The sequence below is a fragment of the Tremella mesenterica genome (genome assembly GCF_000271645.1).
Source record: "Tremella mesenterica DSM 1558 unplaced genomic scaffold TREMEscaffold_10, whole genome shotgun sequence".
Lineage (NCBI taxonomy): Eukaryota > Fungi > Basidiomycota > Tremellomycetes > Tremellales > Tremellaceae > Tremella > Tremella mesenterica.
Genome location: NW_006711234.1, coordinates 182,691 through 208,784, shown reverse-complemented (window position 1 = coordinate 208,784; position 26,094 = coordinate 182,691). Strand labels below are relative to the sequence as shown.

The 26,094-nt window shown below is 46.5% G+C and overlaps 4 protein-coding genes across 4 annotated transcripts; 2 read left to right on the top strand and 2 right to left on the bottom strand.

The window, feature by feature from the left end:
- Window positions 1-813: 813 nt before the first annotated feature.
- TREMEDRAFT_64095 (uncharacterized protein) lies at window positions 814-7,075 on the bottom strand (the record flags this gene model as incomplete). The annotated part of the gene is made up of 17 exons (XM_007006407.1): window positions 814-1,067; window positions 1,227-1,505; window positions 1,741-1,847; window positions 2,171-2,404; window positions 2,531-2,592; window positions 3,174-3,223; window positions 3,362-3,868; window positions 3,957-3,989; window positions 4,100-4,186; window positions 4,227-4,311; window positions 4,423-4,694; window positions 4,747-5,039; window positions 5,396-5,551; window positions 5,607-6,004; window positions 6,149-6,333; window positions 6,421-6,615; window positions 7,030-7,075. The coding sequence occupies 17 exons, from the start codon at window positions 7,073-7,075 to the stop codon at window positions 814-816; spliced, it is 3,243 nt and encodes a 1,080-aa protein (XP_007006469.1).
- Window positions 7,076-15,146: 8,071 nt separating this feature from the next.
- TREMEDRAFT_64092 (uncharacterized protein) lies at window positions 15,147-16,655 on the bottom strand (the record flags this gene model as incomplete). Its single annotated transcript, XM_007006406.1, has 6 exons — window positions 15,147-15,655; window positions 15,731-15,866; window positions 15,911-16,029; window positions 16,050-16,184; window positions 16,293-16,578; window positions 16,641-16,655. 6 exons carry the CDS (start codon window positions 16,653-16,655, stop codon window positions 15,147-15,149), a joined length of 1,200 nt encoding a protein of 399 aa, XP_007006468.1.
- A 723-nt stretch (window positions 16,656-17,378) lies between these two features.
- Window positions 17,379-18,293, top strand: TREMEDRAFT_64091 (uncharacterized protein; the record flags this gene model as incomplete). Its single annotated transcript, XM_007006405.1, has 5 exons — window positions 17,379-17,896; window positions 17,984-17,997; window positions 18,056-18,084; window positions 18,144-18,164; window positions 18,216-18,293. The coding sequence occupies 5 exons, from the start codon at window positions 17,379-17,381 to the stop codon at window positions 18,291-18,293; spliced, it is 660 nt and encodes a 219-aa protein (XP_007006467.1).
- An 824-nt stretch (window positions 18,294-19,117) lies between these two features.
- On the top strand, window positions 19,118-19,795 carry TREMEDRAFT_64090 (uncharacterized protein; the record flags this gene model as incomplete). Its single annotated transcript, XM_007006404.1, has 2 exons — window positions 19,118-19,403; window positions 19,449-19,795. The coding sequence occupies 2 exons, from the start codon at window positions 19,118-19,120 to the stop codon at window positions 19,793-19,795; spliced, it is 633 nt and encodes a 210-aa protein (XP_007006466.1).
- Between the last annotated feature and the right edge of the window lie 6,299 nt (window positions 19,796-26,094).

Below are 26,094 nucleotides of genomic sequence, written 5' to 3'. Positions count from 1 at the left end.
GTGGCATTACTAATCAACAATAATTGGGGTGTCACGACGTAGTTCGTGACATGCATACTAAAAGAATGAAGCCAAGTCTCTAGCAAGGATGGCAGGAATGGACCAAAAATATGCCACACCGCCCAAAACCCCGGGCACACCCTCTCCTTCTTGGCCATGTAGCTCCATAGTTTCAGTCAAGTAATCTGAACTGTAAACCATGGATTGACTTGTCTTAGTTGAATGAACAAACTTTGTTAATGGTTCATACCTGTATCTTCTAAGGTAACGGAGATGCAGCATGGAAAAGATGGACATCATAACATTGCAGCCAAATTACTAAGGAACATGTGTTTCATCTGCCACCGCACCCCACTGTACATATGTAGAAATGGGAACAATCTCCCAGCCACATTTATGTATCCTGTGGCGTTCTGATTTCTTTGGTATTGACAACTAGACTACTTTCATACAAAAAAAAAAAGATGAAGGGAGTGATACGGCACCGAAGTGACAGAATAAAGACGGAAATGAAGTTCAGGTAAAAGAGCAAAGTAAGACAGAGATATATGATGGACACAGAGATTGCAGGAATGTTTGCTGATAATTAGATGGTAATACAGAGGGGGAAAAGAGCATGCATCAATTCTACATGTCTCTATACTTATCACATTCCACTCACACGCATAAAACCAGAGACGATCGAATAAAGTTCAGAGGATAAGTTGAACGGAGAAATATTTGACGGAAGGGGTAATTCTAACGGCGGTTCGGCCGTCCTGGCCCGATTCTATCGGCTAACAAGGAAGGTATCATGTAATGTGATAAGATGGCTTAGGGTTGTAGGAGAGGAAACTGGAAGGGAAGTTCAGTCCAACTAGGATGTGTGACTAAAGTACTGTCAAAGTTTGCAGAATCAATGGGGTCTATCTTTGGCAGTTCAGGAAAGTTTTCATACAAGTAATTTTCTGTCCTTTCAACTCCCAGGAAGTGATTCTTCCGGAAAAGCCTGAATCCTTCTTCTAAGCGCCTCTTTTCTTCCTCAATGATGGAGGCAAAGGGGGGTATCGTCTCTTTCTTCAATTCGTCTTTCACAAGAGCTTCAGTCAATCTTTCTGCGCTCTGACTGACAAGACTTAACAAGAACCGGGTACAGTTGCATTCTGTCCAGTTGGTATGTAACTTGAAATTGTCCATCATGAAGTCAATCTCTGAAGACTGCAAGCGATTCTTAATCCAGTACTCACCAATGTCAGATTCCCATGATTCGGTCGGTGCGTATTGCCATGTCCTCTCTTGTAACATGGGAACCCACATGCCTCCGGTAGGCCAACGTTTTGTGGTCCCTGCGGTGACAAAGATAAATTCCTCTATAGCCATGCTGCGGTTTACCAGATCGTGAAGGATACACCGAATATGTGGAGGGAAAGCTGCCTTTGTTACCCAAAGTCCTGCCATCTGGTTAGCCAATATCAAGGTGATCAGGCTCTGATGAGCTAATTCAACATATGCAGCTTTTACACCCTCTTCATCATAGTTCGTCCACCTGGTAGATGCACGAATATGGTCTGTTGTCATTTGATGATTTTGAAGGTCTAAGCACTTTTCCAGGTCTGAACTGATAGAGTGATAGGCACTCAGGCTTGGACAGCCGGGATTGTAACTTCTTTTGAGTGCTCTTAGGCTATAACCAGTCGAGCGGAGGGGAAGTTCCACTGACAGTGATGTCAGTTACAGGAACCTTGCAATATCAAAACTTACGATTATCGAGAGCACTTGTGAACTGTGCTCTACGGGGGTGAACGAGATAAAATGAGCCATTGTCCATTCCGTGGGCATTATGATTGTCATTGTTCATAGTATTTTGTCTATATGTAGATGTCTATCTATGTTATTTGTCTCATTCAAACCTTCAGAGGGTGTTACATGGATTTTGGAGGAAATGAATATCTCTTCTAACGTTCACATCACGTCACTGGCCTTCCGAGGGTTGGAGCGTTTTCCCACGACGTATTTTTGGAAACCTGTGGAGTGAGAAAGTGATGTCATGCTTACTCCTTCACTCCCTTCATAAGAATAACATTCTCAAAATCCTGTATTCAACGCATAGCTGTTTGGCCCTCTACGACGTGAAAAAACGAGGTGTGAGGTAAGGTTGTCAGCCTCTGGACGTCAGAGGATATTGACAGACAATCTCGATGATGATTCCTGTCCATTACTCAGCTGACTTGCCAGGTCCATTGGTTTTCTGCAAATACGTTTTGCGGATGAACGTGGATATTGCTGGAGTACCGATTCCATGCTGCCTGACACTCGTCCTCCACCTGCTTCTTCGGGCTCAGTCGCCCTCACTTTTGAATGCTGCGCACGGAACGGAGGACACATGTCCGTAGGCACCTCTCCGGTATCAATGGTGATGTATTCACTGTACCGTATTGCACTATGCATGTACATACAGTTTGTATGACCCTGGAGCCAGTTTCATCTTCAATCAAATCTCTATTCAAGAATTGGTAGGAATGAACTATTTCATTGCTCAACGGTGCTTGACAGTGCTATCAATGTCGTGTCTCCACTTGAAAGAGAGGCGCCGCCACATTCGACAATCCACCACTTTTTCTCAGTTTTTCTTCTACCAAACACTAGACAGAACTAATGAAAGGTTGAATCTGTCTGATTGAGTCTCCGACGCTCGAATGGTGAGGGAAACCGTACCCACAGGCGTATCCACCTTTCCCTCTTTGCTTTTCCTGCTATAGACGTAGATCAAATCTACCAGAAAGACAAGCAACATGAATAGCGCCAGACATGAAGCAGAGATCGAGTGGAAGATAGTGTTGACTGATATCTCTGATCGAGTGAAGATATCCTCAGAAGACTCGCCAGTCTCAGTGAGCCTTAAAGATGATCCCGACCACCCCATTGTGCCCCACTTGACTTTCAACGCACGGTTAGAAGTGTGGACTCGTGTAGGATTTGCACATGACTTGGTGCAAACAAAGGTAGTGGAGCTGTTAAGGACCCAGCCGGAGACGGACCGCTCCGGAGTGGTCTGGCTAGGCAGGAGGCTTTGGGACCGGGTCAGAGATGCGTGCACCTCCGGAGCAGCATGGTCTCCCAGTGGGTCCGTAACTGCTACTCCTGGACAGACCAAGAGGGAGACTATATATGCTTCAAGAAGCTCTTGCACCCACGGAAGTTGGAAGCAGCGCTTGCATCCATATCCGACCAAAGACATGATTACCTACTTGGTTACACGTATATGCATTGTGGTTTTCAGTCACTGTGACCTGAACCTATCATTGATCTATGTACAATCTCTGTTCTACTGACCAGCACCACCTGAATATGAGAAAGAAGTCATGAGGAGAGAGAAACTCACTGTCAAATTGTAGCTCAGCTCCATACTTCTCCTTGAATACCTCTCGAGCCTGTAGGATCCGTTTCACACGTTCTTTCTGTTCTGCCGCCTCTTGCATAAACCCAGACTGATTGAGACCTCTCCGTTTACTCATGATCATGGTAGCAAGTTCATGCCAAAGCCATATCTTGTATTTCCTAGCGAGTCGGAGAAGCGGTCGAGGTAAGGACCAAACCTGCCCATCAATTTCCCAAGACTCCTCCCTCCAAAGCTCGTCGGGTGTTGCGATGTAGTTGGGGAATTCATCAAGTGGTGAGCGACCATGCCAGAAGGAAGAGGGAACACCATCTTCGTCATAGTCACTCCAGGACTCAAGGGAATGATCGTTAGCTGGCCACGGGGTATTCGCCCGTCGATGTTCTCTTCTTTGTACCGAAGTGTCGCTTTCTGAACTTGTGTCATTGTCCAAGCTTGGAGCAGCTTGTGTATAGGAGGGAGCAGTCATGGAAGTGGTAGTTGACCGATCACCTGGGATCAGTGAAGATACTCCCTTGATCAAGAACTATTTACCACTGTTTGTAGTATCACTCATATCCAAGTCTGTTTCACGCCTCACCTGCTTCTTCTCTGTCCTCCTTCTCTTCTTTTTCTGTTGTCTAGTTCTATCAGAGCTCTCAGGCAATGTAATCAAAGTACGCTCTGTAGCGGTAAGACGGGAGTAATTGTTACACTCATGCTCTGCACCATGGCAGTACAGACCGCACTTGACATTCTTTTGTCTACACCGACATCGATTTGTGGTACATTCCCCTTTACAGCGGCAATGCACTTCTACCTTCTTGATATCTGAAGTATCAGCCACATGATGATCACGGAAACTACTCACCAAAAATTTTATATGCTGCTTCTCTCAATGTAACTTGTGGGAAAGTGTTCCATTTTGACCATCCCAGATGTAGAGAAACCGGTATCTGGAGGTCATCTGCCGGATTGAGTACTTTGCTTTGATATAATCGGGTGAGGACTCCCTCAGAGCAAAGAAGTCGATATGTGTTGCTCTTCTCTGGAAATACCTCACATACCACACAAGGAATACGACTAGCAGGAGCACCTGGCCGATCTTGAGGAGGAACAAACAGTGTGACTTTATCGCCGGTTTTGTAGGTCCAGTTCTTCTGATTGCGTCCATGTTGCTCCACCATTTTGGCTCGACAGAGAGCTTGTCGTTCTCGCATCTTTGTGATGATGTGGTCACTTGCTGTTGGATTCCGACGTGCATGTTCATCCTCCATAATGAGCTGTTGAACCGGGTTGGTAGACGAAGGCTCAGCAGGAGACTGTAGAGGAGTTGTTTCTGGTTGATCAGGCAAAGTTCAAGAACATGACAGAGTAATAAATGCACTTACCAAGCGTGGTCTGCGGATTAGATCCTTGCCCTTCCTGTGGTGTTTCCGTCTCATCCTCCTGATCTTCCCAACGAAAAGGGAGTGGTGTCCCTTCATTATCCTCTTCGTCATCCTCAATTGCTGTCCTGCCATCATCCAACCTAACCTCTTCCACAATGTCTCGCCCTTCTAGAGTGTCCCACATATCAATTTCACGGGGTTTACGCCCAAAAACAGCACGATAAGGTGTGTGTAGTGTAGCACTGTGTCTTGTGAAATTGATGGAGCGGATTACATGTGGGAGTCCATCGGCCCTGATGGCAGTCAGCAACCCTCGAGCATCTCCTCATCTTGGAACATACCACGGCCGGTCTGGGTTATCCAAACACCATTTTGATAATCGGCTCTTCATGGTTGAGTTTCCCTGCTCAACAAGGCCCTGGACACGAGGTGTGCGAGGTAGCCCATGTTTTATCTTGATATCAAAGCGCTTTGCCAAATTGATGATAAGCGTGTTGCAGAATTCTCTACCATTGTCGGACTGGAGTATTTGTGGTGCTCCAAAGTGATTGATCCAGGTCATAAGATGCTGTTCAACATCTGCTGCACTTTTTTTTGGCATGGCGTACTGAGATTAGCCGGCCATACCAAGAGCAGGATAATCACCTACCATCTGTGAATACTTTGTAAAATGGTCCTTAATATGGCATATCCAGCGCATTGTTTCTGTTCCGACTTTACACTCCATTGCGCGCATATCAACAAGATCGATTTGGATACGCTCAAAGGGAAAGCTGGACGTGATGGGTTGGATTTGACCAGGATCCTTGTTGCGAGCTCTGAGAGATTTAGCACATCCTGCTCCATGTACAGGAACTTACTTCAGCATGCAGATATTGCACGATTTAATTGCTTTCACCACTTCCTTCTTCCCTACACCACGGTAGTACCTAGCAATCTCTTCATGAGTCTTGTTCTGTCCTGAGTGGGCGGTTTGTAAACAATGTACTCGTTTGATGACTGTGAGAACTTGTGAGATAGGAACAAGCTTGTACCATTGATCACCTTCAGGAGAAGGTCGATAGAGGACTTCTTCCCCATTCTCCCCAAGACGATGTTGTTTCCGGACCTTTGTAAGCCAGGAGTTATGTGGTGCTTGGAAGTGAGGGGGTGAGGCCCCATCATGTTTCAAAACCCAGCGTCGAGCTTCGATATCCTCGTCTGTGAAGGTGTAGGCAAAGTTTTCGTTCTTCACCCAGTTTACAAAAGCGTGTTCAAACTGCGGTGTGAAGGCGTCTTGAGGAAGGGAGTTGGTTGAAGGATTTGACATGGTTTACACGTGAAAGCAGTAAGAAACAATCACAAAGGGATGATACAGGTGTTAGGATGGAATGTAAACAGAAAGAGCACAAGTTCATTGGACATGTTGGGCAGGAATTATCGGAGACTTGTTGAGTGTGGCGATCTCCAGCTGGGTCTGATGGAGATTCTCCGGCTGGGTCCGCATAGAAGCATACCACTCCGGAGGGGTCCATCTCTGACCGGGTCCGATCAGATCCGTGCGACTCCGGAGTGGTCCGTCTCCGGCTGGGTCCTTAACAGAGCCATCTAGACATTCAGTTTGGGTCTGGGGGTCAACTCATGAGGCATCATCAAGTCCGTGTTACCTGCTCTTGATATTCAGTAATGACTAACCCACAGCATCAGGACTTCTTGGTCTAAACTCTTGGCTACCAGAGCGAGAGCTCCTAGACCCAAAATCACTCAAGTCCCGAAAAATCAGATTTCTGGCCTTCAAACCAGATCTTCGGGGAGGAACAGGTACAGTTCCGGGTGGATTTGCAATAGGTACAATGAGGGCCATTCCACAGGGCTCCTTGAATGACAAGTCTGTCCTGTTAGTGACAGTGAGCAAACTGCATGCTACCTTGGGTGACCCCAAAACCTTGAACATTGAAATTACACCATGGGGACAGCCGAATGTTCGGAAGGCAGCTGTTCGTTCCTCAACAAAGCTGACTGCCCACAGTGAGATCAGTCCAGAAGTGCTTCAAAGCTTTGCATGGTTTGAGAAGATGAGTTCTGACTGGCGCGCCGCTCAGCGGTTGACTCAACCTACACTGTCATCTGCTTTGGTGGTGGGTTGGGATGGAGGAGCGGACAGTAACAAAGAAACTGATGAGGGTCACAAAGACAACTGGGAAACAAAGGAGACACATATGGTGGATGATGGGGGGGAGAATGCTGTACCACACGCAGGACTTCCAGTCTTTGTACGGTTTGACAGTGAGTTAAAGTACACACAAGAGCACGTGAGAGCATACTTTGGATTGCCCTCGGAGTAAGACATGCTGTCATGATCAGACGTTGAAGATAGTCTGTGTCAATGAACTATGGGCTATAGGGCCTTTGTTCCAGGGTAACAGCGATTCAAAGCAAGTTCCCTCGAACTCGACCAAAATGGAAGGAGAAGGACTGAAACAGGGAGGGAGTGCTGCAGTAGGCAGGGGCAGGGTTTCCCCTTTTGAGATCTTCCCCACTGGGTTTGCTCAAAGCGGTTTTACAACAGTCACAGTATGTACATACACGCTTGCAGCAGGAAGAGAAGTAATCACAGATACCTGTAGACAGTAGTATATAGTACAATCAGCAAAGTATGGTACTTTGCTGATTGTTCAATATCATTCTTTGGCTACATCCATTACACAGGTGTCACACAGCGCCGCGTGACATCATCTCTTCCCATCAAACAAGGTTCCTGGTTGACCAGTCTGGCCATTCTTGCACTCAGGCTACCAATTGCGTAGTCCATTTGTTGTGCTCATCTGGTGCTACCATCTGGTATGCCCACTTGTCATGACCATTGGTTATTACCATTTGTTATTACCATTTGTCCTTACCATTTGTTCTTACCATTTGGCCTGACCTTATCATTCCTAATTAATTATGAGTCACTAATATTTTGAGTCCATACTTATTCTGAGTCATGATTATTGATTCATGACAAAGAGGAAGAACATTATGAATGGATGAGTCGATAGATTTGTCAATGGCTGCCCATGCCTTTCAATCTTTCCTTTCCCATGGTTTCTTTTCTTCCAAAGCAACAGGAGTCTGTGTGTTGGACTGAATAACATCGTCCAGATCTTTCTAAATTAATTGAGTGAGAATTGATTGTTCCCATTCCTTGAACTTGTCAGCCCCTTTCAGGAGAACCCAACGACCAGTGAGATTCTTTCCCTCTTCAGAGTCTGAGCTTGACATTGAGAGAGAGTTCAATGGTTAACTTTTGGACAGGAAAAGATGTGTTAGAGAGTCTGATTCCAAATATGTTGAAGATGATTGGTAAACAGCTGTGTGTGTAATTCTGGTTACTCTTAGCTATGATAAAAGCAATGGAGAGCAACCAGGAGAGACAGCTAGAGGTATAGGGAGTGACAGAACTGTCACGCCTGGAGGTAGACTGCGATAGCGTAGGGACTGCCTTAGGTACTGAGGGGTATAGTCTCTGACTCGTCGAGCTAGATGACTGCCTTAGATACTGAGGGGACAGAGAGTACTGGGTTAGAACCAGTTGAGTGACGTCTCTTACTGGAAGGGGAGGATCAAGGATAGGAAGACGAGAAGTAAGAGGAGATTCATTGCTGGAGAAGTTACTGAAAAGTACGAGTTTATATAGACAAAAGCTAGTTACAAACGGGTTGACCAGTCTGGACATTCTTGCTCTCAGGCTACCAATTGCGTAGCCCATTTGTCATGCCCATCTGGTGCTACCATTTGGTATGCCCATTTGTCATGACCATTTGTCATTACCATTTGTCCTTACCGTTTGTTCTTACCATTTGGCCTGATCTTATCGTTCCTAATTAATTATGAGTCACTAATACTTTGAGTCCATACTTATTCTGAGTCATGATTACTGATTCATGACATCTTCAGTGATCCTTAATTGCTGTCAGTAGTGAAAGATTGATAGAGATAGCTACATTCAAATCAAGATACATCGCCATCAGTAAGAAAAACCCTAGTTAGAGTGACTACGTTGAAGTACACCATAGTTACACTCCTTTTGACATCTGCACCCTCCTGGTTGGGTGAGACATCAACTCTGAAATGTCAAGTTAGCCAAGGTTTGTCAACCGTTGGTCCGTTAGAGAGAGGTTACTGGACGGCCGTGACACTTTGTATGCGCTTGGCTTTCCGGTGTTCCCATCAATTTTCGGAGTATCAACACTTCCCAGACAGAGTTCCCTGTCCATCATTGGGGATGACTTCCCAGACACCGTATCTGTTCATCTTTGACATTTCCTCCTCCATCACTATTCTTCAATCCTCCCAATCTGCGGAATTCCGTGCTTCCTGGTATGTCTGAGGATTTGTGATAACCTATACTGATAGCGCATGTTCAAAGGCAGAGTCCATGAGGCCTCAAAAAGAGTCTGGACGAGGTTGAACAGGTGGACAAGGAAATTGTAATGGGGTTGTGAGAGTGGTTGCATTCGTGAAATGCTCATATGGCACAACCTTTGCTGCAGCTTCCAGGAGACTATTTCAGGCATATTGACCCCAGGAGTAGCACGGGAAGGTTGCAACATGCCACTTGTGGAGTTAGTCCAGGCTTTTCTCAAGCAAGATGCCCTAAGTGTCTTGGTGTGTGTGGAGCTTTCAATGAAAGGAGGGAGGGAAGCCTACTGTTTGACTACAAAATCTGAGTGCTGAGCTCAAAAGGGTTAAGAGAAGTATCTTGCCACCCTTCTCTCCCTATGCTATGAGTGAAAACAACCAGAATCCACCCACCAGTTCCAACAATGAACAAGAGGAAGAGGATGAGTATGATTGGGACTTAGATCTTCGAATTGCCAGCTTCCCATCAGTACCAAACTTTGAGTTGCACATCCGTGACCCCTGGGAAAGGATGGGTGTTACGGAGTAACACGACTCGAGGGACATCCATCGAACTCGACGGATTAGGAAGGAAAACGGCGAGAGTTGGAGGCAGTGCTGCAGTAGGTAGGGACGGGTTTTCCCTTTTCGAGATTTCCCCACTGGGTTTGCTCAAAAGCGGTTTTTCACCTGTCCGAGTATGTACATAGACGCTTGCAGTAGGACTGAGAGAGGACACGAATACCTGTAGACAAGTATATAGTACAATCAGCAAAGTACCACCTTTGCTGATTCTTCAATATCATTCTTTGGCTACATCGATTGCAGAGGAGACACGACCCATTAGCACCAGAGACACATAGATTTCCACGAGAGTTCCATCGACTTCGACCCAACCTGCGACTTAGTCATCGTGTTTCCAGTACCGTTACAAGTTGAAGAATCAGCCTTACGCGCCTTGGGTCGAATTAGAGAAGGATTTTATGCTTACCAGGGGAAAAGCGCGCAACATGATACCTGGAGAGGAGTCTTTGGAAGAAGGGCGGGCCCCAGAGACCGATACACCACCGAGTTCCTCCAGAAGTACCGTTTTACATGACTCTCTTCCTATCACATCTGCCCCAGATCCGCTGAACGACTTAGCCCAGCAGTTGTCACAATTGTTAGCCATTATGACTACACAACAGAGGGAACAGAATGCATTAAAGGAAGAATTAGCTACGATAAAAGCTGACCGACAGAACCAATCTACGCCAAAGAGGTCGACTACGATCGAATTCGAAGAAAGTAAACCCACATTAGAAGAAACCCCTGTCCGCAACGAACGATGGGGAAGGACCCGGTGTGCAGATCCACCCACTTTCAGTGGGGAACGAGGCGAACTCGACAATTTCTTGGCGGCCTGCCACATGAACTTTGAATTCAAAGGAGTCGAGTATTCTACGGATCGGAGAAAGATCCTGTTCATGTACGGGTATCTTCGAGGAACTCCTCAAATGCTTCTGACCCCGGCCATAACCAATCCAAGTATATGGAATTTGACCGAATGGCTAGATAGTTACGACAAATTCGTTCAGCACTTACGAACTCAATTTGGAGACAGTAACATGGCAGGTACGGCTATGCGAAAGTTACAGGAGTTACGACAGACCGATACCGCAGCAGAATACTTTGCGAACTTCGAACTGTGGTCTACTCATCTTGGGAAGGTACCAGACGCAATGAAGATCGCTTCAGCCATACAGGGTCTAAAGGAAGAACTACTGAAGGTCGTAGTGGTAAATAACACCGATCCTCGAACCAAATCGGATTGGATCTACTTCAAACAACATGTCATTGGGACCGAAGAGAATCAACGCATGGCTGAAACGATGATTGCAGCAAATCGATGGGCTGCTAGACGCAAAAATGAGACAACCTGGCTTCCTCCTCGATCGAATTCAATGCGATTGGATACGAATCCGCTCCACCCGGTAGAACGCCACTCACAACCGACCGGTAGAGGACCTTTGCCAGGTGGAAAACCAGGGATGATGAACTTTGGCCTACCCAGCGACCCTCCGGTCACATGGACTGAGGATGGGGGACGCCTCAGCGAGAACGAAATGAACTGGAGAAGAGAGAACCGACGCTGCCTCAAATGTAGAAGTCCAGAACATTATGCCAACAACTGTCCGAATGGAGGAAACACGAGAAACAGTACTAGGGGATCCCCAAATCCGCATAGCTCACCAATTCCTAGTGGATCGAACTCGATCCCAACTGGATCCAAAGGGCCATTAGTTCGAGGAATGGCGGTGACCTTTGAAGAAGAGGGAAACGACTACCTGGCCTAAGTGATGCGACCACTTGCGGCCAGGATCTACCCGGATCGCAGAGAATTCAAATACCAATAGATCTCAGTAATGACTCGGCCATAATATATATAAAAATACAAACAAAGAAAGATACCCTACAGATTGGAATGTTAATCGATACCGGGGCTACAGGAAGGTATGTGCAGCCGGCCTGTCCATTATACCATCTATTCCCAAAGAAACAATATCAGGTACCACGAAAAATTAGGTTCCTGGATGGAACTACCGCGACTTTAGTGACCGAATATGTAGAAGCAGAATTAGATCTAGGAAAAGGACCCAGGATTGCAACTCGACTGGATGTTATGGCATACGAAGGACCAGAAGTACTAGTAGGACTAGATTTCTTGAGACAGTTTAGGGCAAGGATCGATTGTGGAAAAGGACTGATCGAATTCGACGGAATTGGACGAGATACTGGTTGGAAATATCCAAGATTGGAGGAAGGATTAATAAGAGGAGCAACACTGGAGAAAGGGGAGGACGAAATGAGTGAGGAGGAATTACGACAAATCATACCGACACAATGGCACCAGTACCTCGAATTATTCAAGGTAGAAAGAGCAAGAAGACTACCACCAAGAAGAGAATGTGACCACGAGATCGAATTAGTAGCAGGGGCTGAACTGAAACCAGGACCAATCTACAAGCTGGACGAGCATGGGGATGCTTTCCTGAAGCAGTGGATCAATGATGGACTAACTAGTGGACATCTGCGAAGAAGTAAATCGCCCTATGGGTCCCCAGTATTCCTGGTCCCCAAGAAAGGAGTCATTCCCTATCGAGTAGTTACAGATTACCGGGCACTTAACAAGGTAACCATCAAGGATTCGTACCCAATGCCACTTATCTCGACCTTACTCGATCGACTCCAATTGGGAAAGGTGTTTACCAAACTCGACCTGAAAGGGGCCTATCAGTTAGTCCGAATAAAAGAAGGAGATGAACATAAAGCTGCTCTACGAACACGATACGGTAGCTTTGAGAGCACTGTTCTAAGGGATGGATTATGCAACGCACCAGCCACATTTCAAAACTTCCTGCAAGACATGTTCCACGACCTGTTAGATGAAGGAGTGGTAGTTTACATAGACGACATCACGGTATACTCAGACACGATTGAAAACCATCAGATTATTGTCCAAAAGGTATTAGACCGATTACTTGAAAACGACTTGGTTGTTAGCCCGAGGAAGTGTGAATGGAGTTGCAACGAAGTAAAGTTTTTGGGGTATGTAATCGGACACGAACGGATCGAAATGGATCAAGACAAGGTGAAAGCCATTCTAGAATGGGGAGAACCAATGACAGTCCGAGATACTCAGGTTTTCCTAGGATTTGCCAATTTCTATCGACGGTTCATCAAAGGATTCTCACATATTGTGGGTCCTCTTACCCGTCTAACCAGGAAGGATCAGGCTTGGAATTGGACAGAGGAATGTCAAAAAGCTTTTGAAAACTTGAAGAAAACTTTCACGACAGCACCGGTACTTCGACATTTCGACAGAACCCGACCAACCTGGATCGAAACCGATGGATCTGACTGTGCGATAGGTGCAATAGCGTCCCAAAGGTTCGCTCATCCATCGATAAAAGGGACCACGGAACTTCATCCGGTTGCGTATTGGTCTCGAGCAATGACACCCTGCGAATTAAACTACACAGTGGGAGAGAAGGAACTACTAGCCATTGTGGACTGCTTGGTAGCATGGAGACCATACTTGGCGAACAGTAGTGATGTCATAAAGGTCATTACGGATCACAAGAACCTGGAGTACTTCCAAAGTAAGCGACAACTGAATCGAAGACAAATGAGGTGGCTGGAAATATTAGGAGACTTCAACATAGAGATCACTTATCGACCAGGTAGCAAAAATGGGGGAGCAGATGCTTTAACAAGACGAGGGGATTATCACCCGGGAAAAGGAAGTAGTAAGGACCCAGATCTAAACAAAGGAAACTGGCTACAATTACTACCAACATACGAGAAACATGGATCGAATTCGATAGACTCAGAAACCAGACACATAGTAAGAGGAGCAATCCGAGAAGACTCATTATTTGGACTCATCAAAAACGGACTCAAAGACTCAGAAGACATAGCAAACATACGACGACTAGGACTGCAATTGACACAGACACATAGCACACAGGACACACAGACACATAGCACACAGGACACACAGACACATAGCACACAGGACACACAGAAGACACAGATTAGCAACGAGACACCAGTGGTATCATGGACTCAAAGCGGATTGCTCTTGTACAAGAATAGAGTAGTCATACCAGAGGGACAAGCAAGATTAGAAGTAATGAGAGCAAGACACGATTCAATATTAGTAGGACACCCAGGAAGAGACAAAACCATCACTATGATCAAAGAGGATTATTATTGGCCCCATTTAGACGATTATATCGCGAAATACGTAAAAGGATGTGAAATCTGTAACCGACATAAGACTCATCGACATCAACCATACGGACATCTAGTCTCATTGCCGGTGCCCACACTCCCGTGGACAGATATCTCGATGGACATGGTAGGGCCTTTGCCGAAGTCGACTGAATTCGACGCAATTCTAGTAATAGTGGATCGATTGAGCAAGATGGCTCGATTTATTCCATGCACAACCGGACTAACAGCAAACAAGGTGGCTGACATATACATCAAGGAGATCTTTTCAAAGCATGGGGTACCTCGAACAATCGTATCAGACAGGGGAACCCAGTTTACAGCAGAGGTTTGGAAGGAAATATGTCAATTCCTGGGAATAAAGAACCTATATTCAACTGCATATCATCCTCAAACAGACGGCCAGACTGAACGAGTGAACCAACAGATGGAAATCCTACTTGGAATGTATGTGAACTACAACATGGACAATTGGGATCAACTTCTACCAATTGCTGAATTTGCTTATAACTGCTCTCCGCATAGCAGTCATGGGTTGTGTCCGTTCGAAGCATGTTATGGCTATGTGCCACATTACGACATCCATTCGCACGATATTCGATCGAAGTCAAACAAGTTAGAGAAGAAATGGAGAGATATGGGAGAATTGCATACGGCTGTTCAAGAACAGGTCAGGATGGCCAACGAAATTAGTGGGGAATATTACAACAGGAGGCATAAGAGCATACCAGAAGAATTCAGAGAAGGAGAACAGGTGCTACTAAGTACGAAATACCTTACTACAGAAAGACCCAGTCGAAAATTAGAGGCAAAATATGTTGGCCCGTTTAAAATCATAAGGAAGGTCGGAAAAAATGCTTTCGAATTGGATCTACCTCCATCAATGAAGGTGCACAATGTCTTCAATGTGACGCTGTTGGAACCATATCCTAAAGACATGATACCAGATCGACAGATACAACCCCCACCACCTGTAGTAATAAACGGCCAGGAGGAATTCCATGTGGAAGCAATTGTGGACAGCAGAATTCGACGAGGAAAGGAGGAATTCAAGGTGAAATGGTTAGGATACACAGGGAATGCGGCCTATGACTGGGAACCACGAGAAAATGTAGAAGAATTGGCCGTTTTTGGTGAATTTCTGGAACGGAGAAAAAAGGACCCCAGAAGAAAGTGAGAATTCGATCAAAATCAACGGAATTTATTGGGAAATAAATACATACACAGGAAATATGGCTACGTATAGAGAGATATAAAACACACTAGAAGTTGGAGGCGGTAGAATTGGCTCGGGGACGACGGACCGAGGCGGGAATACGAATGACATTGCGGGGGAGAGGAGTATGGGGAGAAGAGGAGGGACCGGCGACTGGTTGAGAAGAAGTCAATCCGGTTGGATCAGCAGCAGAGGTGAGATGATCCAAGGTTTCAGAAGGAGAGGGAGGGGTGTAGTCGGAAGGAATGAGATGAAGAGATTTGTAGAGACCCAGATGTACTGGGGGAAGAGGAAGAAGGAGAGAGGAAAAGAGGTGGATGTAAGCGGAGAGTTGGGTGAGAGAAGAGGATTGATCCTGGGAGGAAAGGGATCGATAACGGGCCGAGACAGCACAGGGTTCGTGCTCCAGGACGAAAGTAACCTTGGAGGTGACAGTCTGAGCTCCAACGGTGACACCCTTGACATCAACATCGATCAAGTTCGAAGGAAGAAGATAGATACCTCGCGAAATTTGGCCTCGGGATTGTTGTTTTTGACCGAACACTTTGAAGTTCCCTTGGCAGAGCACTCTCCACAAACACCACCAACTGAATGGCATCAATATCGAACAGGAATCAATAGAAGACTCACGAGGGCCGATACAACCGACACGAAAATCTTCTCCACCATCGAGGCGACGCTGGCAATCGGAGCAGAGCTCACCCTCGAGACGGGCGGCAGCACCATTCTTGTTGCGGAGTCGCCAACCTTGGGCCAAACGATTGAGCTAACAGTTAGAAATCGGTAGAATTCGGAAAAGAAGAAGCTCACAGCATTCCTAAACCATTTCGCAGTAAGATTGAGGGAGCCAGTCTCGCGAAAACGATCCAGGGCTTCGTTCTTCAAAGCGATACGAACGGAGGAAAAGGACATTTTGGCCCAGAGAGTGGCTAACGAGTCAGAAACGCACAGAATTCGATAGAGACCTCACCGATTTCCGAGTCTTTTCGAGCGTCCAGAGCCTTGGCAAGTTCTTCATTAGCGGAAACCTTGCGAGGAGCGCGAAAAATGATTTCGAGTTCGGGGGGAACATCGTCAAGCCCGTCTAAATGTTCAGAGGGTGGCACAGGGGACTTATTACCAGGAGAATTTTAATTCTCGACGATGGTACCGTGTTCGGATTCGACGGACTTAGCGGGAGATGGGTTCTCACCGGTGGCAGATGGCCCTGCCCCACCGTCGAGGTCGAGGAATTGCTCGATAATCGCGTCATCGAGAGAAGGTGATTGTTGAGTACGAGAAGGACCGGATTGATATCGATCCTTAATGGTGTCCAGAGCCCTACGAGAAGCATCAACCAATGGAGGTTGAGAAGGGGCTGGAGCTTGAGAGGAGATCCTCATCCTTTTCGTATGACGCATAAGGAGTTCGGGGTCGACGTTGGGAAGAATGGCCGCAGTAGAGGCCTGAGTTTGACGAGAGGAGATAGAAGGGGACAACTAATCTCGTCAGCCGGTGAGAGATAGGAGGAAGTACATCGAATTCGAAGAGAATTGCTTACAGTACGCTTAGACATGCTTACAAACAGGAAAAGATTTGATGGATTCTCTAAGAGATGAGTAAGATATGGATGGATGTTGATAGATAAGTAAAAAGAGCGACGAACAAGAGGAAAAGAAGGAATGAGGAGGAAAGAAGAGAAAGAGGAGGGAAAAGAACTTGGTCAGTAATTTCTCGATCACAGTGGAGGTCCGTGCGGGTGACGCGTTTCATGGCAACCGTCACGCTAGCGTGGGTGTGACGTAAGGGCGCAATCAAAGGTGTCTCAGAGCAATCCATGTGAATCACCTGGTTACAGGATTCAGGATCCTCGGCGAGGATCCTTGAGACAGGGGGGGAAACTTGTTACGGAGTAACACGACTCGAGGGACATCCATCGAACTCGACGGATTAGGAAGGAAAACGGCGAGAGTTGGAGGCAGTGCTGCAGTAGGTAGGGACGGGTTTTCCCTTTTCGAGATTTCCCCACTGGGTTTGCTCAAAAGCGGTTTTTCACCTGTCCGAGTATGTACATAGACGCTTGCAGTAGGACTGAGAGAGGACACGAATACCTGTAGACAAGTATATAGTACAATCAGCAAAGTACCACCTTTGCTGATTCTTCAATATCATTCTTTGGCTACATCGATTGCAGAGGAGACACGACCCATTAGCACCAGAGATACATAGATTTCCACGAGAGTTCCATCGACTTCGACCCAACCTGCGACTTAGTCATCGTGTTTCCAGTACCGTTACAATGGGGTTCAAAAAGTACTGGAGCGTGCACTTGTCACCTTGTGTAACCCAGTATGACCTTGATGGCGATTGCAGAAGGGATCATCGGTACAAAGAGCCTAGTCTGCATCACCTGTACAGCCGTTCTGATAACTATAACCATCCAACCCCCCAAGTAGACCAAGGTGAAAGTAACAATGTATTTGTCCTCCCAATAGCCTTCCCCAACATCCCCCCTTCCCTCTCAGCATCTCAAACTCTTTACAAGGTTTCTTTGGGGGACCGCCGCAACTACAACCTGACATGGGAGACGGGCATGCTAATTCCTTTGCCACGCCATAATTCTGCAGAACCATGTGTGGCTCTTGCCAGTCGCCGTCTGCCGGAGATCTTTTCAACCAATGGACTGTTTGAGCTCGTGATCGAACCCAATGAAACAGTCTCAGTTTGTGATCCTCAAACACCTGAGGGAATTGAGCTGCTGCTCCTGCGTGAGGCTCTGTCTCATAGTTTTTACGGGGACTACCTGTCTGAGACCTGGTAGGTGTATGATCACATTGTGTCACGGTCCTGTCCTTGACAGACCTCAATGGATCAGAGACAGGTGGACTGCAACTGTTTAGTTAGCTTGGACAACGACGGTTAGTATGTTGTCCGTAGACTTGTGATGTGGTCGGACGACTAAAGTGACTTGCGAAGGATCGGGGCAGGTCGAGATGACGATATGGGTGTGTGTGATGGTGTGGACAGGGGTAATGATGATGAGGAATGTGTCGGATGTAAGTAGTATGTCAAGAAGAGGTCTTTTGTGAGTGGCAAATAATATTTTGATCCTTGAGAAGAAGAAACTACAAGCTAGAAATGTCCTCCTTATATCCGTTTCCAAGGGACTTCTGATGCGCAAATCATTCGTATGATTTTGGGTGACTTCGTATGAATTCATGTGAATTTGTGGTCATTTCGTATGAAATTGTGGTCATTTCATATGAATTCAGGTGAAATCGTGTGAAATCGTATGAATTCGGGCGAGTTCATATGAAATCGTATGAATTTGGGTGAGTTCATATGAAATCATACGAAAAACATGAAAATCCCTGAATCACGGGTCACGACTTTACCGAGTCGTGACACATTGCATTGTGCAGATGACAGATGGCGTCTTGTTGTAGCTACAGTTGCCTACTATGGATGGAGAGGAACAATGCTAGGGACTCAAGGTGTCCGAGGCCGTGTTTGGTGGTTGGTGGATTGGTGTTTGGCAACATGAGGAGATACTTGAGTAAAGTTCTGACACCTGCTTGGCAGAGGCTACCAGAGGTCTCATGCAAAATGTCAGCCCTCCTTATTTGCAGCCTCTGCCATGACTGGGACACACAAGTAGGAGCTGTGGTGCCCAAAGCCCGTCTTGGAGATTGATAGCAGTCGCAGTGACTAACTGCAGAATGCCACAGGAATTACAGTATAGTACTCGTACTCGTACTGTAGTCCGTGCCTCTTTGGCGTCTTCCACTTACCTACTGAGCAGACAGTGACTACTCTAGGAACAATACATCGAGGACGTAACTCCTCACATTGTGGAGCAAGACTTTCAATTCCACACGTCACTTCGGTGATCGGTGACGTCAGGGTTGAGGAAAAGCAAGAGGAAGGCCGGTGGGGCAACCGTAGAATGGAGGTACCACTGCAAGGTGGGAAAATCAAAGTGTGTGAAGTTCAACTTGTTTAGAACAGCACCAGTCCAGACTTATCCCGAGTTATCTTATGGACAACGATTGGAATAGATCATCTCTATTCACGTCAAAAAATCCCCCTGAGTGGGTTTTGACCCTCACCAACGATTCCCAGGCTAGTCAACCGGTATTCTCACAGGAGGAAACGGACAAAATAAGCAGGATACTTGCTTCAATGAATTACAAGCCATCAATGACAGTCAGGCTCAAAGTGAACGATCAAACTCAACAAAGTGGATCACAGGATTTGGGTTTCCAAGAAGTGTGTATCGTCAGAAGAGCGGTTCACTCACTTTATTTGAGAGATGGGAGACCTGGTGAGTGGGAGGTCCAGTAGACTCGTATACATGATTGATCAGTAGATGAAATCCAATTGCTACCTCTGAGTGCTGTCCTCACCATTAGATTCAAACTTGGAGCTTCGGTACCTGCTGATTACATCCCTCACAAAGTGACAGTGACTATCCGCTGCTCTGTGGGAAGCACCATTGAGGACACTCACTATCAAGGTGCCATGATCCCATGGTCTCGTTCCAAGCTTTCTGGAGCTCGAACAGTGCTTGCATGCGCTCATCTGGACAAGTTATCGGATGCCGGCTTTCTCAGTGCAGTAATCACCCCTGACCAAGACAAAGGTGATACAGATGGGCTGATCAGAGCTATCAGAGTGTTGCGGGAGCTCTGCCACAGTATGGGTTCAAACGAGTAAAGCATGTCGGTTGGTCATGCACTTGCAGGTTGTGACTATTTGTCCATCTCTCTGCTCTATACTTTCATGGAATGGAGACCACCAGATACACTGCCTTAAGGTAGATTATGTGAATACCACAGTTTCCCATGCTGACTCTTTCCAAAAGTAGCAGGTGGAGTCACTCCCATTCCCACACCCTGAACTGACATTGATGACCAAGTGACGGAAGGCGAATTGAGTCGTTTGGAGAGGAAGACCAGTGGCGTGGGACGAAATTTCAAGATGAGGAATTACATAAGAACATACCAATCTCTTGCATTTTCCTCACCTGTATTCACCTCATATCACCTACATTGACAACATATCAAGTGTATCATCTTCAGATCTCATTAATATGAGTTCTGGATTGGCTCCTACTATAGCACAGTCCCCACCGGAGGATTCAGAGTGGTCACTATTCATGACCAAGTGGGGAGTTCAAGTTTTGAGTGATCACAATAAAGCAAGTCGATCCGAAGATACGTTAGTAGAGCAGGGAATGGCCCCCTGTCTTCTGGTAAACCTCTACATGTCTCAGGAGGTGGAACCCGTAGAAACAAGCTCACATACAACCACAACAGAGTCTGAAGCCCCCCTGCAGCCGTATGCTGTCCATGAATTAAGAGACCCCTCATTCCGTAGGTGTCACTGACGGACAATTCTTAGTTGATGAACAGCGGCGATCTCCTTCATGCCAATGAACCTTGGTGTAAATATAGCTATTCCAGTAGGCATATCTTTGCCAAGCGGCTACTGTCCGGGCCGTGTTCAGCTAACGGTCTTAACTGTCACAGAAGAGGGCTCGGTGGTCAGCCAGCTGTACGATGGTTGGATCATGCCCTATCCGCGGACTCACTTTGAGGGCCCACGTACTATACTTCTAAGCCGATCCCTCAAGGAAATCCTAAGAAATAAACATACTTGGCAAATCACAGTGACACCTGTAGGAGGAGAACCAACCAGCGACAATACTGAGGATGGAGAAACCATAAATTGGTCAGCCATGCAGCTACTGTTACAGTACCTGCAAACATCAAAGGATCTGGGAATATCTGATGTTATGACCCTTGCGGACTCTTTGTATTGAATAGTATTGTCTGTCCAGGTATGTAGACTACATCCTAAACCAGTTCCTTCAGGTAAGATGCAATAGACGTAGATTGAGCGAGAGTCTTGAAATGGAGAACAGTAAACTCAAGAAGGTGCTACAACCTACTTCAGGCAAAATAAGAATCTGCTTGTTCTCACTGGAAACCTGTCACGACCAGTAATTATAGCAAGATCAGCTCTCACTAGCAGAATTGATATTGAGCCTTTTAGGACGGTTTATGATCGCGGGCTTGCTACCCGGTCATGACAGAACCCCTATAGGAGACTCATCTTGCTGCCGGAATCTTGAGTAGTCGTGTCACCTTTCTTCTCCTTGTCTTCAGATACCATCCGTCCTCCTAACATCCTTGCAGTTCAATCTATGTACCAAATGCTACTTCCTCTGTCTCTGTTTTCCTTTTCTGTTATGGGGTAACAACAACTCAAAGCAGATCCATCGAGCTCGATGGATTAGGATGGAGAAGAACGAGAACAGGAGGCAGTGCTACAGTAGGGACGGGTTTTCCCCTTTTGAGATTTTCCCTAACGTGTTTGGGTTTTCACCTGTCAGTACGTACGTAGACGCTTCAGCAGGAAGAGATGGGATCACAGGTACCTGTTGACAGTATATGGTATAAGCAGCAAAGTACCAACTTAACTGATTCTTCAATATCATTCTCTGGCCCCATTGATTGCAGAGGAGACACGATTCATCACATACATAACTTCAGAGACACCTAGATTTCCACGAAGTTCCACCGAAGTCGATCCGACCTGCAACCGAGTCGCCCTGGTTCCAGTACTATTACATTTTCTCCACAACCTTGTATTCAGTCCATCTTCGATGTGTTGAATCAATGGGACTCCCTTTCCAATTGTTAGTATACAAGGACAGTAGAAGCAGTTACTTTCTGTAGACCTCTTGTCTCAAGTATCTTGTCCATGACACTTCAAAGTGGCACAAGTGGTGGGCAGCTCATGATGTTTCTGGGCGTCACAGTCTCTTGCATGTTCACACCGTCTATCTATACATATCGATTGTTGTTAGTAGCAAGAGATGTATTCAGTAGCTACTTACAACCATCGAGTTTGGGGGAGCTACCACCAAGCCTTTTAACATACCACAGCAAAGTTAGCTAAGTCCATTGACAATCATCTTATTGTTTATCACCCTAACATATTACTACGGCGTAGTTAGTGGTAGTTTACCAACGACCACCCTGTCTCTGTGAGAGGTCGACACCCTAGTACAACATACTTAGCTGAAATTTGTCGTCCGTCGGTCAGTTTGGAAGAGAAGAACTGATGTTTGTGAGAATGTTAGGGACACGGCCGGAGACGTGCACCTCCTGAGCTCCACGGACCTGATTGTTCCCAGCCAGAGATGTACCACTCCAGAGCTGAACACTCCCTTTAGCCATTCCCATTCAGAGAAACATCAATAACAGATCCTCCACACCGTACAAGACAGTGTTGGTCACTCCAAAGGGCAGATGCTCTGCTAAGACAAGTGTACAAGGTAACCATCAAAGTGCTGTTTATCATCACATGCTGTATCTGGCAAGAAGGTCAGCCAATATCTTGGACCAGGGGGGATTCCAATGGTGATGTATCATAGGTAATTGTTGCAGTGTTGTAGATTTCAAGTTGTGGGGCCAGACCACCATGGCTCCAAGAGTCCAGAAGATGGAACCACAGGATATCTGTACTGTGATTTATGTATGTGGAGAGCTTGGGGATCATAAGAGCAAAAACGCTCTGGCCGTGTCCAAGAGGGGGGTTTTGAACCATACAGCTCCGGAGGTGCACGTCTCCGGCCGTGTCCTCAACAAGAATAATGGTTCCAGCTCTCTGTCTCTTTCTCTGTCTCTCTGATCAATTGTCAGCTCTGATTCTAGCTCTCTAATCAAACTTATTGTTGCCTTTCATCATCATATGGAGAGTTTGCCCCCTGTTTGAGACACATCAGTGCGGCTTCATTGTCATCGGCCTTATATTTGTGACAGTACCCGCCAGATATCTGTTAGGTAATGGACGGAAGCCGTGACGCTCTGAAGCGTCATGGGGGTATCCGTTGACAGACCAACGACATGACGCATGGAAGAATCCATCTTGATTCAATTGTGCATCTCTCAAACCGGATCCTCATGCATGATTATGTAGCTGAAGACTGACTGTACAATGTCCACTGAGTCAGACAGGCTCAGGATGCATATTGACCCTTTGATTTCAGCACCGGCTGTCACGAGACATACTAACCAGCATATGCACGATATAACAGTGCCCTTCAGAGACAGTGGCCTAAACCACTGTGCTAAAAGGCCTATTAACCGGCGGTTACTTCAAGCCGCCGGTCGCTGGTTAAATACCCAAGCCAAATCCAACTCTAACCAAACTGACTTGTCACTTTGTGACACCGGCTAAGGACCAGTGATGTGCACTTTTCACCACATGCAGGGTGAAATTCAAGTCCAGAATTGTTCTAGTACCTGCTAACCACCTCAAACATCCCCCTAGGCAGTGGTGTGACCGTCAGTATGAGTGGTTGCTGGTAAGGAATGATTTTTCAATGGGTCATGGTCAAGAATCCATGACCCTTTGGAGTGTCATGACCTTGACCTGTGACACTCTGAAGTAACACGGATCTGTTAGGTGCTGTACGGAAAACATGCCACTTCGAAGCTGCAGGGTCCTGAGACCCCCTTATGTGCCAGACTGAAGATCCGTGCCACTTCAAAGCTGCACAGGATGAAGCCATGACTCTTTGAAGAGTCACATCTTCTGGGTCATGCAGCTCAGAAGATTTGAAGTTTTTCAAACATCACTGGCCAAGACTGACTGTAGATCACGCATATGATACTTGAAAGTGATTATAAGGAGACTACCACAAGAAATCTGGCAAATACATGCATGGGAGGAAGAGATCTGGTGCAGAAATCTTCATCTTGTGTGGTGAAAAGCGCAAGCATCTGATAAGCTACTCCCTCCTCTTTTTGACAGAGAACAGATGAGGACCATCTTATTACAGCTGTGAAGTTGTTTTAGACCTGCAAGTGTTTCCCATAAAATAGTGATCCTTCTTCTGTGGGTCACATCTTCAGTCTGGCACGGTCAGACCCATGACACTTCGAAGTGGCACATCTTCCGTACGGCACCTAACAGATCTTCTCCCTGTCATGCTGACCCCCATGACGCTTCAAAGCGTCATGCTTTCCATCCGTCACGTGACACTCTTGGATGCCTCCTGCTATGAGGTGCTAGGACTTTCTGCCCCATCTTTCCTCTGTTCCTATCATTGGTGACAGAATGAGGGTTATCTATCCCCTGTCCCTGTTCTTGGCAAGTTTGTGTAAACAAGGTCATCTAGTCTGGGTGCATCTTTGTGTTGAAGGTATCAAATAAGCTATGCTCGTTGAAACCTTTCTCCTCGTTTGTTCGCTCATGTCTTTCTTTATGCATTACTAATCGTTTGATTTCAACTCTTTCTACCCTCCATCCTTACTGTCTCAAGAAAGTTCTAGGTTTTGGGACTTCTTTAGCATGTACAGCAGAAGGAATCATGTTCACGGGCTGCTTTTTTGCTCTCCTTGGCAAGCGGGATGGGAGTGAGAAGTGAGATGAAGTAGGAAATGCTCGCGCACGGAGCTTGCGGCCCAACGGCCGAGTACGGACCACATCGTTCAGACTAGCACTCTCGGGGCCCCGAAATCGTGGGAGGATTTAGACCATCATGAATGGAAGGAATGCATCTCCAAAGTGCGGGTTTTGAAACGGGTGGATTGCAGGAAGATAAGTGCCCAAGCTTGTCCCTTCAAATTTGTCACACGACTTCAACCTCACGTCCAAGAGATGGCTCTCGATCCTATCCATGAGATACACGCAGGATCAAGCAGTCATGAACCGAAGGCTACTCAATGGTTCTCCATCAATCTCATAAGCGGTCCGCTCCCCTTGTTTACTACTGACACCAATGCCCAACTCCAAATGAAGAGGATAGGCTTCACCCTCATCAACCGTCTGATGGGCGGAAGTCAAATTTTCCATCGTGGATCATCACATTCAACCAGTCGTAAGCCTGTCCCGTATTTCCTCTCAATCCATCCAGGCAACACCCACCTGAATGAAGAAGCTCAAAGTGAGACTGTGATTTCCCCCCAAGTATCTATCCTACATTTTTCGTTCTTCCGCCAGATCATTTCCAAGCAAGGACTCTACACAGTCCGTCTGGAAATATATCATGATGACAGCAGTACGAGTATTGAAACGGGAACAATGCTCCAATTGGGGGACAATGCTTCAAGCTTCAACACAGCTGTTTCCAGTCTTTCTTTGCTGACCATGTTGCAAACCCGGAATGTCAGTCGAATTGTTATCAGACCGACCGAAGAACTGCAGGAATCGGATTGGCACGAAGATCATGCAATCAAACTGCGCTTACTGTATGATGTGCTCACACAGCTAAGCAATAATGGCTGATGAGCACACCTAGATTGTTGAGTGAAAATCTTGCTTTTGCAAACTGGAGTTGCACAGATTGCCAGAAGGCACAACAATATCGGGGCTGAGGTTCCTCCCATCTAGGATTTCCCACCATGAGATTAGACGAGAGTGCCCACTACAGACAGAGAGACCTGTCTGTCTTCCACCATGCATTGTTGACATACTGCTACACTTCAGGAGGTTAATCTTCTTACTGCTAAGTCATGCAGACGGCAATGTATGTATGCAGATTTATTGATGACATGGGAAAGACTATCAAAGACTAGAGAAGATTGACTCATCTCTTTATTCAAAACCCCATCCACTTTGTTTCATCCGGGTTGAAATGAGGGCATACGAGCCGGACCCTTTTGCAACGAGCGGAAAAGAGAAGATCACTCCACCCAGACAACCTAGTTTCGAAATTAGCCCCTCTGACATGATCCGGGCGATAGCACGAAACAGGTTGTCACACGCTGCTCTCGGCCATAGATCTTGTTGACTTGCCGTCAAACCTCGGCCGAGTACCCATGCGTGTATACCCTCCCACAGGCCTGTCTTTCCCCTTCCCCCACAACCCGGACATGGATGGGTAAGTTTGGTTCCCCACGGTACCCTCCCCCCCCCCCCCCTCAGACCTCAACACTGAGCTACAAATCCCCTTTATGGGCCTTCCAGAAATCACCAATGGGGAAATTTTCTTGACGGGC